The sequence below is a fragment of the Sturnira hondurensis genome, unplaced genomic scaffold (genome assembly GCF_014824575.4).
Source record: "Sturnira hondurensis isolate 20B ecotype Veracruz unplaced genomic scaffold, ASM1482457v3 Scaffold0004136, whole genome shotgun sequence".
Taxonomy (NCBI): domain Eukaryota; kingdom Metazoa; phylum Chordata; class Mammalia; order Chiroptera; family Phyllostomidae; genus Sturnira; species Sturnira hondurensis.
Window position 1 is genome coordinate 34,351,767 of NW_028076767.1, and position 14,685 is coordinate 34,366,451.

General features: G+C 36.5%; 1 protein-coding gene across 1 annotated transcript in view; it reads right to left on the minus strand.

Moving 5' to 3' along the window:
* Positions 1 to 14,685, minus strand: part of DNAJC10 (DnaJ heat shock protein family (Hsp40) member C10) — a 44,740-nt gene that overhangs the window by 25,660 nt on the left and 4,395 nt on the right. The window contains exons 4-10 of the mRNA XM_037044336.1: positions 13,089 to 13,139; positions 6,802 to 6,884; positions 6,423 to 6,554; positions 5,106 to 5,199; positions 3,932 to 4,009; positions 3,242 to 3,285; positions 1,147 to 1,284 (exon numbers count right to left, since the gene is read on the minus strand). Of these exons, the coding sequence (XP_036900231.1) occupies positions 1,147 to 1,284; positions 3,242 to 3,285; positions 3,932 to 4,009; positions 5,106 to 5,199; positions 6,423 to 6,554; positions 6,802 to 6,884; positions 13,089 to 13,139 (620 nt within the window). The remainder of the gene's footprint in view (positions 1 to 1,146; positions 1,285 to 3,241; positions 3,286 to 3,931; positions 4,010 to 5,105; positions 5,200 to 6,422; positions 6,555 to 6,801; positions 6,885 to 13,088; positions 13,140 to 14,685) is intronic.

Genomic DNA, 14,685 nt, shown 5'->3' on the forward strand with positions numbered 1-14,685 from the left:
TCATAAACCTGCTTGTTTGTCTTAGTGTAAAGCCTGGCAGTTGTATCCATAAAAGGATCCTGTCCAGTCTCTGAATTTCACCTTCCTGCCGTGTTTAGCTGGCATAGTGTCTTACTTTTTGTTTTTAAGATTTTTACTTATCTTTTTAGAGGGGAAGGGAAGGAGAGAGGAAGAGAAATATCAATGTATGGTTGCCTCTTGTGCATCCCGTGCTGGGAACTGGCCTGCAACCCAGGCATGTGCCTTGACTGGGAATCGAACCGCGATCCTCTGGTTCACAGGCCCGTGCTCAATCTACTGAGCTACACCAGCCAAGGCTAACTTTTTTTTAAAAATGCTTTCAGAAGGAACAGGACTATTTAATTCATCATGCCTGGTTATTATATTTCCATTATCACTCATTTACATTTTCTAAGGTGGTACCTGAGCTTGCAGTTTATATCAGAAAGCTCAACGATCTCACTAAAATCTGAGGTTGTAGTTTACGGAAGGTAAGACCCTATTTTAACTATTGGCCAAGGTATAAGCAAACCTCATGAACTGATGGCACAGGGTTAGCAAACACAAAGTTCGGTAGGGCAGTCTGGCAATAAGAATTGAATTTAAAACGGCCAAGGCTATCTCATTTTAATCACAACTGAACAAGTACAAAAAGATGAATAAGGTTGTAAATTACAACACTGCTTATTACACTAAAAAAGTAGAAATAACTTAAATATCTATTAAGGGAGGACTGAGTAAATATGTCACCTATCAGCATAAAATCAAGGAGATAAACCATACCAGTAGATATCTAAATTGAGTTTATACCAGAATCTAACAGGGTGCTTAAAGAAAAAGATACTGAGTTCCAGCTAAAACTATCAATGATTTGTATTTTATACAAATAAAACCGGTGGAAATTCATTTAATCTAACAATGTATTCCATACTTTGGGGGTTTAAAAGTATAATGGTTTATGCCAGTTAAAACTAATTCTTATAGAAGAATTTACAAACTGAAGTACAAACAAAATCCCTGAAAATATTTGTTCTAAATTATGAAATGTCCCACATTCGGATGATATAAAATGATTAATTTTCTTGCTCACTGTTTACAAAACTGTATTGAAATGTGTGCATTTAAAGAAATTAGAATGACTCCTACCAAAACGCTGCTTTTCTCTTTGTCATTTAAAGTGGCCCCAGGAGGAAAATAGGCAGTAGTGCTTGTTGTAACATCCAGACTCGCACACAGGCTGGCCTGGGTGGCACAGTCCATCCAGCCTACATTGACAAGACCATCCTAAGATAGAAGAAGCAAAAAAATAGGTTGTGTTGCAAGGGAAGAAAAAGTCAAAGGGATTTAGCTTTATTTAGCAAAAAAGCAACTTCACTATTGTAAATTAAACTGTGTTTTATAAAACACTAAAAAAAGATGCAGATTTGAATAACAGTATTATTAACAGGTTATTTTAAAATTAATGTTATTAACTTAGTAACAACTGCAATTTGACCTAATAGATATAAAATTACACTAAGCATACATGGAGAGCATTATTTCTGTGTACATGTAGAATTTTCATAATTTTTATAACTGGCAAAACCCCCACCCACAAAAGGAGTTTCAACAACAAAGACCATTCCCCAACCATAATATGATGAGACCTGAATAAATAAATAGCAACAGACAAAAAAAAAGTCTGCAAATGACAAAAACACGAATACGTAACTCTGGTTAAAGAGGACTTCATCATGAAATTACAGAATACTTATCAGTGAAGGACAATGAAAGAACCTCATATCAAAATATATTGAACACAGGAACACCTAAGGCCCCGCCCCCTTACAACTTAACAGTTGCCCAGAACAAAGAAAAAGGGACAAAATGAAAGAATAGAGCAAAACTTCAGAAAGAGCTAAACAGATAGCCAACCTATCTGATGGAGAATTTAAAGCCCTGGTAATCAAAATGCTCACAGAACTGATTGAGCTTGGTGGAAAAATAAAAGAACAAATGAAAGATACCCAAAATGAAATAAAGCAAAATATTCAGAAAACCAACAGTGACAGAAAAGAAACCAGGACTCAAAGCAATGATTTGAAACAAAAGTACGAAATAGACATCCAAATGGAACAGAATGAAGAAAGAAGAATTTAAAAAAATGCAGAGAGACTTTTGAACCCTTGGGACAATTTGAAACTTTCTAATATCTGAATTATAGGGGTGCCAGAAGGAGAACAAGAAATTGAGAACTTATTTGAACAAATTATGAAGGGAAACTTCCCTAGTCTGGCAAAGGAAATAGACTTCCAGAAAGCTCAGGAAGTCCAGAGAGTTCCAAAGAAGTTGGACTCAAAGAGGAATACACCAAGGCACATCATCATTAAGTTACCCAACACTAAAGACAAAGAACCTTAAAAGCAGCAAGAGGAAAGGAGAGAGTTACCTACAAAGGAGTTCCTATAAGGCTATCAGCTGATTTCTCAAAAGAGACCTTGCAGGCAAGAAGGGGCTAGAAAGAAGTATTCAATGTGTTGAAAGGCAAGGACCTACATCCAAGATTGCTCTATCCAGCAAAGCTATCATTTAGAATGAGAGAGGAGATAAAGTGCTTCCCAGATAAGGTCAAATTCAAGGAGTTCATCACTAAGCCATTATTATATGAAATGTTAAAGGGACTTATCTAAGAAAAAGAAGATCAAAAACATGAATAGTAAAGTGATAACAAACAATTATCAACACATGAACCTAAAAAATAAAAAAGAAAAACAATGAAAACAAAAACTAAGCAAACAACTAGAACAGGAACAGAATCAGAGAAATGAACATCACATGGAGGGTTTTCAGAGGGGAAGGGAGGAATAGCAGGGGAAAAGGTACAGGGAACAAGATGTATAATTGGTAGGCATTAAATTGATGGGGAGAGGTAAAAAATGGTAAAGGAAACAGAAGTCAGAGAACTTCTATGTACAACCCATGGACAAGAACTAAGGGGGAGGGAATGCTGCAGGACTGGGGGTATAGGGTAGAGGGGGAATAAAGGGGAAAAATCGCAAAAATTGTAACAGCATAATCAATAAAATATACTTTAAAAATATACCGAACACAGCTAATTAGTTAGAAACCTATAGCTATGAATATATTTATCAGAAAAAAAAGATGACAAGTGTTCAAGAGAGTACCAAAGAAGATATTTGGAATCCCTTAAAATGTGTTTTTTAACATGGCTATGTAGTTTTACAAAATAACTGATGCTTACCAACATGCCACTAAGCCTGAGACGTGTCTGTGAAGTCAAACAATCTAGAGGAAAAAAAATAGCAGGCAGCTTCAACTTTAAGTCTATGCTTTCATTTGCCCTTCCCCAGACTACCAGGTTGATTTTTAGGCAATGCATTAAGCTCTTCTGGTAAATAGTGAAACCTTTATTTACTAGGTAGATATGCAGTCCAAATCTCATTCTTCACACATAATACACACCTCTTAGGTGTAAAACAATAAAAGAGGTAAGTATTTTTAAAATAAAATATTATAACATTGAATATAAGTTGTAGTTTGAAGTACTGAATAATTAATTAGAGCAGCATGCTTAAGATGGTCACCTAATCTAACGGTATACACTTCCAGGTCTAAGATGAATAAGTCCTAACATACATAGCATACTGTGATTATAGCTAGTAATAGTGTATTATAGGCTTGAGAGTTGCTAAGTGAGTAGATAATAACGGTTATCACTACAAAAAAGAAATGGCAGTTATTTGACAGGATGGAGGTGTTAGCTAATGCTATGCCAGTAATCATCTTGTAAGTGTATCAAATCAAAACGTTGACATCTTCAAGTTATACAATGCTATTCAATTATATCTCAATAAAGATAAAAAAGTGAAAAAAGATTGTCATTTAAAAATTATGTCATGGTCTCTTCATTATAACAAAATAATACAATTACCTCCTCCTTTGGAACAAAAAGTGATCAGCCAGCCGATACCAGCAGCAAAAGCAGTTTGTATGGCATTAACAAAATTTCCTTGAAAGAAAATAAAGCAAATGTCTGATCACTTACTTATTACTCAATAATGAAAACAGTTTTCTAAATGATTTTTCCCTTCTAATTTCACCCTCTTCCAATGCACTCTTTAGTATTAGGAATTTCCTAAAAATCCTCAAGTATTTCAATTTCACTCACTGGCTCTCCAGCTTTTTCATCACGTACAATCTAAATTCACTATTTCATTAAGAAAATCAAATTGGTAAGAAGGGCCCCTCATGATCTGAGCTGTTCCTACCATTCAGTGAGCCCTATCTCCCGCCATGCTAATCTGGGGCACTGCTCATCCTTTTGTTAGATTGACGAAGTACTGTCAATTTCCCAAATACACAGGGAGCCTTGAAGACTTCCTCTTCACGTTCAGGACAGCTTGGGTCTCACTGCACTCCAGTAGTACTCCCTAACCCTTCCTCTTTTCCGCACCTGAGTCTGCGTATCCTTCAGATTCCCTAGCTCACCTTTAGTACAATAGTTGCTATGTTGAATTTTAATGATTTGCTAATGTCTTCCTTGCTAAAATAATGAGGTCCCGAAGGCAGAAATTACATATTTTATTATGGAAGCCCTAGTACTTAACATAGTTTCAGAGATAACTGGTCTTAAATGAATGATATAAGCATCTCTTTAGATGTGAATACCATCATTTCATGGGTAATACAGAATAGTTAAATAACTCACGTCAAATCACTTGATAAATTAAAAGTCTAATATTAGAAGAGTTTTTAAATGTAAAAATTAAACTGGATAGATATTTACTGCCCAATATATTATACTTATGAAAGCCACAGAACACTTTAGTTTACTAAACATTTAGTCACATTTTGAAATCAGCCTTTTCATTTCATATCTAGTTCCCATATCTTAATTGTTTTAGTTTCTGTACACATAATGCATTTGTTAAATGTGTACTACTTAGTAGAGGTGAGATCAAATGACACAATTTCCTTCTAAAAAGCATGGAAAAATATTTTAAAATTATAGTATTATGACCAAAATATTAATATTGCCAGTGAAAAACTTGAAATGTCAATTTCAAAGTAGCCTTGAAAATCAACAAATTAAGGAAATAAATTACCTGTCCATAATTCTGTCACAGTACTTTGAACGTGCTGCATGGCGAAACTCACTAAACTTTCCTTTGATCTGTCACCATGGTATTTCACTGCGGCCTATTTTTTTTTTAAACAAAAAGAGAAACAGTTTTCAGTTTTCTTTTTAAAAGCCACTAATACCAAATACTTTTGATTCTACATTATTTCAAATAGTACAGTAAGATCTGCCTCTCAAATGTATAGTTATTTCCAAATGATATGCTGAGATTCTTGATTATATAGATTTGTGAGGAGACATTTTAATACTACTATTCATAATACATTTAGCTTTGGTTTCATCACTTAAAACTGGAAGAAAGGGATATCCTAACTTTATATTCAATGAGATAATTCCTGTAAAATACTTTGTAAATTGTAAAGTAGAATATGCATATCGGTTACATTATATTCTTTTTTTAAAAAGATTTTATTTATTTGTTTAGTTATTTAGAGGGGAAGGGAGGGAGAAAGAGAGGGAGAGAAACCGTGACTGGCTGCTGGTCACATGTGACCCAGCCAAGGGACCGAATCAGCAAACCTGGCCTGTCCCTGACTAGGAATCCAACCAGTAACGATGATGCCCTACCCACCGAACCACACCAGTCAGGGCGGTTACATGGTATTCTATAAAACGGAAAATGAAATTGGCAAACGCTTAATTTGGAAAGTACAGCTGACCTCTGAACATTGTGGGATTGAACTGCCTGGGTCTACTTATATAGGGAATTTTTTCAGTTGGCCTGCCCCATTTAAATGTCCACAGTTCAAACCCCTTTTGTTGCAGGGTCAATTGGAGGTTGGGAGTCCATGTATGTGCAGTGCCCACTTGAGTTACATGCATTTTTGTTTTTTTAAAGATTTTATTTATTCATTTTTAGACACAGTGAAAGGGAGGTAGAAACAGGGAGAGAAACATCAATGTGAGAGAGAAACATCAATCAGTTGCTTCTAGCCTGTGCCCCAACTGGGGACCAAACCTACAACCCAGGCATGTGTCCTGACCAGGAATCAAACCCAGAGATCTTCTGCTTTGACGAACAATGACCGACCATCTGAGCCACACTGGTCAGGACTACATGCATTTTTTCAAGGTGCCCCAACCTCCATGTTATTGTGGGTCAATCCAAATGGCATCTAAAAGTGTATCCAAAATGGTTTCTATGACTAAAACCTAGTTAGATGGCACCAAAAATGAGACTTAAATAACAGAACATTCTACAAATTCAAGGATCATGTTTTCTCTAGTCTTTTCTTTGTTACAAAGGTCCATAAATTTAAGAAATGCTAAGTTTATCCCTTACCATTCCAGACCTAAAAATGAAGAGGCTGGGATAACTGTTCGCTCCTTTCATTCGGCAAAGCCTTCTGTCATCACCACAGTTAACAGCTCCAATTCGAAGTAATCCATCCACTTCTTTAGCGAATTCTCTCCACTATGAGAGACATAGAAAACAAGGAAACAGAAATATTTTTCTGATAAGACCATTTTTCTCGCCTTGAATACTCTTTAAACTATATACTCTTAAAGGAGGCTATATTAGCAAATAAAAGCCATAAATATATGAAAATAAAATTATTTGTTACAATTGCTATTAATAGAAATACCCCAATATATTAAAAATCACAACAGATCAATCAGAAATAATAAAACTTTAACACCAGGATGTAAAAAATACACACCGTGGGAGCTAAATCATGGCAGTGCGAACATCCTGGGGAGTAAAAGTTCACAAACCACAGTTCTCCAGAGTTAACAGCAGCATCTAAAAGTACATGAAACCAAGACAACTTAGAACTATTCACTAGAGGTCTGTCATATTTTGGTTAAGAAAATTTTTGTTGATCTTTCATACTGCCTTTATAAATTATTTTCTGTACTTTTTTCCTATAAGAAAACATATTTCAACTGTCAAATAATACCTTCTATATGAAGCTCATACTTGAACTGCTTAATACAGTCACCAAGAAGCTGTAAAAAGAAAGGAAGCAACAGCCAAACCTCACAAAGTTTGTGTAGATGAGAGAAATGAAGAGAAACACCAAGAGGGACTGAGATTTAAGCTTTTCTACTATGGGCAACACGGGTTAAACAAGTGGTCAGTCAATTCTGACCGCTACTTCAACTACTGAAAGAATGAGATTAAAGGCCTACACAATATTAGTAAGGACTCTGGAATTCAATGCATTCTTTGCCCTTAAGACATCTGCTGTGAAAAAATGGGTTATATGAAAAGTATTAAAGATTTTTAACAATTCAAAACATAAATACATATTTGGTAAAATAATAGATCTGAATATATGTTATAACCTGTAAGATGACCTGATGCAAATCAACAAAATGTATTAATTTAAAAACTAACACTGTAAGGATATGTTCCAACATTTAAGATAAAAAGGTGAAGACATTTGCTTTTGGTTAAAGTTTGCATATAATTCCACATTAAAATTAGTTTATTTAAAATTCATTTTTAAATACAATTTTCATAGGTTGTAAGTATAGCAAGACATCAAAACAGGCATACTATTCTAAGTATGTGTAACTGATTCAGGTTAATTTGTAACATGTGTAGGACTCAATATTCACCTACATTTCAATTACAAGACACACAAACCTGTAGGAAGAACAGTTAACCCATGCATTACAAATTGTGAAATTTAGAATTTAATCTCCTATTCATTGGCAATGATTAGAAAGTATGGCAAATAGGTAACTATCTAGGTGATAGAAATAATTTCCATGCTGACTTAGACCACTGTCTGGTACTAATTTAGATAAAATCTTAATAGATGGTGCAAACGTTAATAGAAATTGGACATTTCATTAGCTATAAACAAGTAATGAGTTGGTTATTTACACATGAAAAGAGCAGTAATTAAATATGGTATTACTGTTTGTAAATCTTAAAAATATGATGTACAACAAATCTGAATGGCACCTAATTTGACACAAAACCTTGTCTAAACTTTGTCTAAATAGATCTCCTATCTTGGTATTCTGACTTCACACAGATGTTAACATATTTACTCATTTCCCATTGTTGTATAATAAGGTTAAAATGTTTTAATATTATGTTATCAAATATCAATGGGATATTTTTGCATAACCAAATGACTAAGAATACAACAAATACATTTCAAAATGCAATTTTTTTGGCTTCTAATATATGTAACTACACGTATAAGTGAAATCATATGGTATTTGTCTTTCTGTCTGACCTATTTCACTTAGCACAGTACCCTTTAAGTCCACCCGTATTGTGGCAAGTTATAAGACTTTTTTCTTTTTTACGGCTAATACTCCATTGTATATGAGAGGGTACATAAAAGAACCCAGAATTTATGTTAAAAATTGTGCATTCATTTTTACATTTAAACTTCAGTCACCTTCAAAGTACTCTCCATTTGATGCAATACACCTATTGAGCCATTTTTTTTCCCACTGCTCAAAACAGTTTTTGAATTTGTCAATTTTGATGCTTGTTAGTGCTTCTGCTGTTTTATTGTTTCACCTCTCCAACATGGGCAAAACATTTCCCTTCAAGGACTTTCTTCATCCAGGGAAACAAACAATGTTGTTTGGGGTGAGATCAAGTGAGTAGGGAAAGTGTGGCATGACCTTTTGGGTCAAAAACTACTGAACTCTCAGCAGGGTGTGAGCAGGTGAGCTCGTAAATCACCCATCATGAAATAGCCAATTGCACTGAGTCTTCCAAAAGAATTTACTGAAGCTGCAGCTCACACCACCACCAGTTGGTACATTGATATAGATGGGTTCTTAGAACACTCACCTACCAGGGGAAGCCTGTACTACAAGGGAACGGCTGTCCAGAAGACAATTTTTTGGGGAGGGGGTGCCCCCTTCATACCCGTGACACAGATTTATCCATTCAGCTTTTGATCAGAACATTTAATCCATTTACATTTAAAGTAGTTATTCCCATTTTTTAAATTGGTTTTGTAGTTCTCCTCTTTTCCTTTCTTATCCTCTTATTCTCTTCTTTGTTGATGACTTCTGTAGTATTATGTTTGGATTCCTTTCTTTCCTTCATGTGTATCTCTTTAGATTTTTGGTTTGTGCTTACCATGTGCTTCATATACACCAAGCATATTTCAATGTCTATTTTAACTTGGTGGTTGCTTAAGTTTAAACACATTCTATAATTATTACCATTTTTCACTCACCCCCTCCACGTTTATGCTTTTATTATATTTTACTTCTCTTGTGGCATGTTTGTGTGTATCCCTTACTTCACTATTGTAATCCCACACAATTTTCCTACTTTTGCCTTCTATCCTTCTGTACTAGCTTTGGTGTTTGCTGATCCACTGCTTTTATTATGTGTTTACCTTTGGTTGAGAGAACTGTCTTCCTGTGAGATATGTTCTTTTTCATATATATTTTTTCTTCTTAAAGAAGTCCTTTTAACATTTCTACTAAAACTCGTTTGTGATTTCCTCATTTAGCTGTGCCTTGTCTGGGAAGCGTTTTACCTCTCCTTTAATCATAAATGATAGCACTGTTGAATGCAGTACTCTTGGTTGTAGATCCTTGCTTTTCATCAGAGTATTTTGTGCCAATCCCTTCTCAATTGCAAAGTTTCTGTTGAGATGTTAGCTGACAGTCTTATGTGAGTTCCCTTGAAGATCACTAACTGCTATTCTCTTGATGCTTTTAAGATCGTCTTCAACCACTGACATTTTAATGTCTCGGTATGGGACTTTTAGGGATTCTTATTTCAGGCTCTGTGCTTCCTGGATTTGTATGTCTATTTCCTTTGGCAGGTTAGAGATGTTTCTAGTCATCATTTCTTCAAATAGGGTTTCACTCCTTTGTTCTTTCTCTTTTTCTAGTACCCCTGAGAATGTTATGCTTGATGTTGTCCCAGAGGTCTCATAAATTATCTTTTTATTTTCTTACTGTTCCGATTGAGTGTTTTCTGGATCTTGTTTTCCAAATTGCTGATACAACTCTCAACTCCACATAATCTGCTCCAGACGCCATCTAATGTATCCTTCACTCCTGACTGGTTCTTTATTTTCTACCTCCTTTTATGTTTCTTCGTTGATGTTCTCACTGACATCACCTACTCTTTCCCTAAGTTCATTGAGCATCTTTATAATCAGTGTATATAATCTAGTAGATTGTTTGACTCCCATTTTGTTTAGTTCCTTTTTTGGGAGTTTTGTCCTGTTCTTTCATTTGGGACCTGTTTGTCTCCTCATTTTGGCTCTCTCTGTGTTTGTTTCTCAGTATTAGGTAGATCTGTTGGGTCTTCCAGTCTTGGCAGAACGCCTTGTGTCAGGAGTCCTGTGGGGCCCAGTGGTGTAGTCTCCCTGTTCACCTGTGCCAGGTGCTCCAGGGGTGTCCTGGGTTGTGTGTGCTCTCCTATTATAGTTGAGCCTTGATTACTGTTGGCATGCCAGTGGGTGAAATTGACCCTCAGGCTGATTGGCTGGGAGTACCGGCTGTGACTACAGCAGGCAAGCTGTTGTGCAGGAGCTGACCCCACTGAGTGGGATTTGCTTTAGCAGGACTCTGGTGCTTGCTGAGTTTATCCTTCGAGCACATCTTTTATGGTACTAATTGGGTAATGCTCTGGTGTGGTCTGAAGCTGGCCACTGGGTATATTGGTTAGGGGGCCTTTGGTGGGGTTCCAATCAGGCCAAGGTCAGCCACTGCCTTGGGAACATCTGGTAGGAGCTACAAAGTGATTTGCAGTTAGTAACTGCCTGTGTTGAGCTTGGAGGTGCCCGGGAGTAATTATTCTGTGAACCAAGGCTGGCCAACACTAATCCTGGCCTTGGACCCACTTAGCAACATGTGCATAGCATGCTGAGGCCAGCCACTGCTTGTTTGGAGTCTGTGGATCTCTGATAGATTTTAGGGAAGTCAGCAATGAGGGCCCAGCCTGCAACTTGTATGGATTAGCCTCTAAAAGAAGTTTGGTGTGGCACGTGAATTGAGTGGGGCAGGATTTCAGAGAATCATGAGGGTAGGGCAATGGTATTAGCCACCAAGCCATCTAAGGAAGACTTAGATTTAGTGCTTGCCTGTGCCTGCAGGCTGTGTGGGGGGAGGGCTTAAAAACAGAGCAATGATACCCACTGGCATTTTAGTCCAGGAGGGAATTAACCATCCAACCCCTTCCTGAGGCCTGACACTTTAGTTCCTCCTGGTATATGCCTTCCCTAGAGCTTATGTTGAGTGTTTGTGAGGAAGGGAGTCTGTGCTTGGGCCTGTTTAAGAGTATGCCTGGGTCTAAAGAAGCCCTCTGCCTTGCCAGGTACAATCCCTGCTGATTTTCACAGCCAGCTGTTGTTGGGACTCTTCTTGGCACTGGAGCTCCAGGTTGGAGAGCCCAGTGTGAGGCTGGAGCCCACCGCTCCTCAATGGGGATCTCTGCAGCACAATATCCCTCCCAATTCCTAATCACCACGTGCAGGTATAGTACTAGCCTGTTTCATGCCTTCACCCCTCCTACCAATTTCAATGTGGCTTCTTTATAGACTTAGTTATAAGGCTAGCCCTCAGGTGGTTCTCCAGGGTGTCTGTTCTATAATTTAATCGTGATTTTGATACAGTTGCAGGAGGCGGCAAACAGAGCCTTTACCTACTCTGCCATCTTGAAACAGAGTCTGATGAGAGTATTTTTAAGGCTTTGAGTGGAGTTCACTAATCACATTTTCTCCTCTGTACCACCGATGAACATTCTAGAGTTCCACTCCTGATAAACGTGAACGACGTAATTAGGACTGACTGCCCGTCTACAACTACAGAACTGAACAAAATATAAAAGATTTCTGTTGAAAGCAAGAAAGTTACCAATACAGTGAAGGATAAAGGGGCCAGGGTATGGGAGGAGGTAGAAATCAGAGGGCCGACATCTGCCACCTCTAGAAGAGAGGGTTGATACGTAAGAAACTGAACAGAGCTTTCAATAGATTTATGAGGACAGAGGGACAAAAATGGAGTTCAGGCTCATGTAAGGAAGGGTCTTATAAATAAAGATGAACTGGAAAATGACAATTCCTCTTAAAATCCAAAGCTCAGCTTCTAAATCCCTTTACTCTGTTTGGTAAAGCCGACCTGACACTGTCAGTGACCCTAGCCAGAGAATGCGTAACTCCTCTCCAGAGGAAGAAAACACATTTTACTTTAAAATAACTTCATATAACATATATAACTTCAAAGTAATCTAATTTATATAATTAGATAAATAAAAGATAACACTAAGCAACCCAAACCAATAGAAACTACTAGTAATAGAAAGAGACCCTCAACCCAGTAGACTAATGTGATATTTACATAAATACAAATTAATAATTCTATCATCTGTGCTATCACCCCTCAGCTTCTTCAGCTAAAATTTCAGCCTCAGCTTGTCTTAGTATAGTAACATGAAGAGCAGTATTAGAGATAGAAGATGGAACGGTGGCAACATTGTTCTCACCTAACTTTTATCTTCTATGACGTTTGCATGGTTTGCAATGTACTGCATCTACAATTTTGTTTTAGGCTTCATTCACTTAACATACTCTGAAGTCCTATAGAAGTCTTTTAGTAATTTAGAAAACACTTATATAAAACAAAGAATGATACTGGTTCATTGCAATTTCAAATCTGTCAATCTTACACAAACATACGTGCACAGAATGTATTGCTTAGGATGTTGCTTAGTTAGCCCTTCCAAGACTTCATTTCCTCACCTGTAAAATGTGAGGAATAACTGTAATAGCTACTGTATAGGGAAGTCATTAAATTTCACAAAGAGAATGGAAGAAAAGTTGATGATAGTAAAATAAACAATGTGAAAATCTTAATTATGGTTATAGAATATTTTTAATATATATCAGATAACCTTGCAAAAATAAAAAAAATCTAAATTCTAAATACAACTGTCCTCAAGGGTTTTAGGTAAGATTTTGGTCTGGACTAGTTTTAGAAAATTGTATGCCCATAAACTTACCAAATTCTCTTCTATCCAATGTTATGATTTCAGGATCATCATCATAAATACCTAATTTTTAAGAGTATATAAAAGTTATAAGATTAAAACTTCATCATTAAAGTAACTTCCACATAAAAATAGGTTATTTACTCTTGTTTTAATCATCAAAAATCTGATTACTAAATCTCAGAGCTGAAAGACATGCAACAACTAAGAGAAAAGCCAAGAGTACACAAACCTACGACTGACGGATACACTTAGAGAGTGATCTGGATATTGGCTCTTGGTATGGACCGTCATGGGTGTGTTTGTGGGGTTCCTAAATTCACGTAATTTCATCTCCACAGAAAGTCTCTATTATTATATTTTAAACTTTTATTTTGGAAACAATGATAGAGTGTCCGGAAGTTGTAAAAACAGTATAGGTTGTATGTACCCTTTATCCAGCTTCCTCTAATGATGACATGATATACAGTTTTCGTAAAATATCTAAAGCAGGAAAATGGCACAGGTACATTACTGTTAACTACAGACTTCATTTACTTTTAAATTATGTTTTTATAAGTGGTATCACTTAAAATTTTATTCTGTAACTGTCTTGCAATTAACATATTTACAGTTAGAGACACACTTATTAAGTAAATATAAATTGTATTTACCATAACAATCAAAACCAATGTGTCATTTTGCATTACTTTCATAAAATATCCAAATAAATAGTGGTGGCTATAGACCAAGGGTGAGCAAACTTCTTCCACAGAGGCCAGTTAGTAATTATTTCAGACTTTGTGGGACATAAGGTTTTTGTCCAGCTACTCAACCCTGCCCCTGAAGTGTGAGAGAAGCCATAGAACAGGGGTGCCAAACTCATTTTCATCGGGGGCCACATCAGCCTCACGGTTGCCTTCAAAGAGCTGAATATATAACTGTAACCACTCCTTAACAGTTAAGTGAGAACTTGGCACTTCCACCAGGTAGAAACAAGGTGGAGGGCCAGATTCGGCCTGAGGGCCTTGTGCTTGCCACTTGTGCCATAGACAATATGTAAATAAATGAACATAACTGTACAGCCATACTTCAGAAACACTGGGGGTTTGGTTCTAGACCAAATAACACCAGTATCATAATAAAACGCTAGTATCATAATAAAACGAGTTGTAATCCTTTTGATAGTGGACGGTCTTGCCTCCAATTTGTAAATCCCAATAAAATGTGATTTTTGAATGCCAGTAAAACGAGTATGCCTGTATCCAATAAAATTTACAAAAACAGGTGGCAGGCTAGATTTAGACTGTGCAATGATAACTGCTGACACCTGATACAGATTATCACACTGTAGTGCATACACCTAAAAATACTACTTTGAAAACAAAGTTAGTCTTGAGAAACAAATATAATAGCTATAAATTGAGAATACTTTATTTAGTCTACTATAAAAGCATACTTCAGTTTTTTATCTGCATTTGAGGTTAATCATTTAAGAGAGAACTATTGGGTACCTAAATGGTCTCTCTTGCCTTGATACCTGTATGTACTTGCTCCATCCTTTGATTTCTTGTTTACTCTCTCTGCTCTTGCCTCATTTTTTATTGCTGTCAACACCACACCAGTGTTG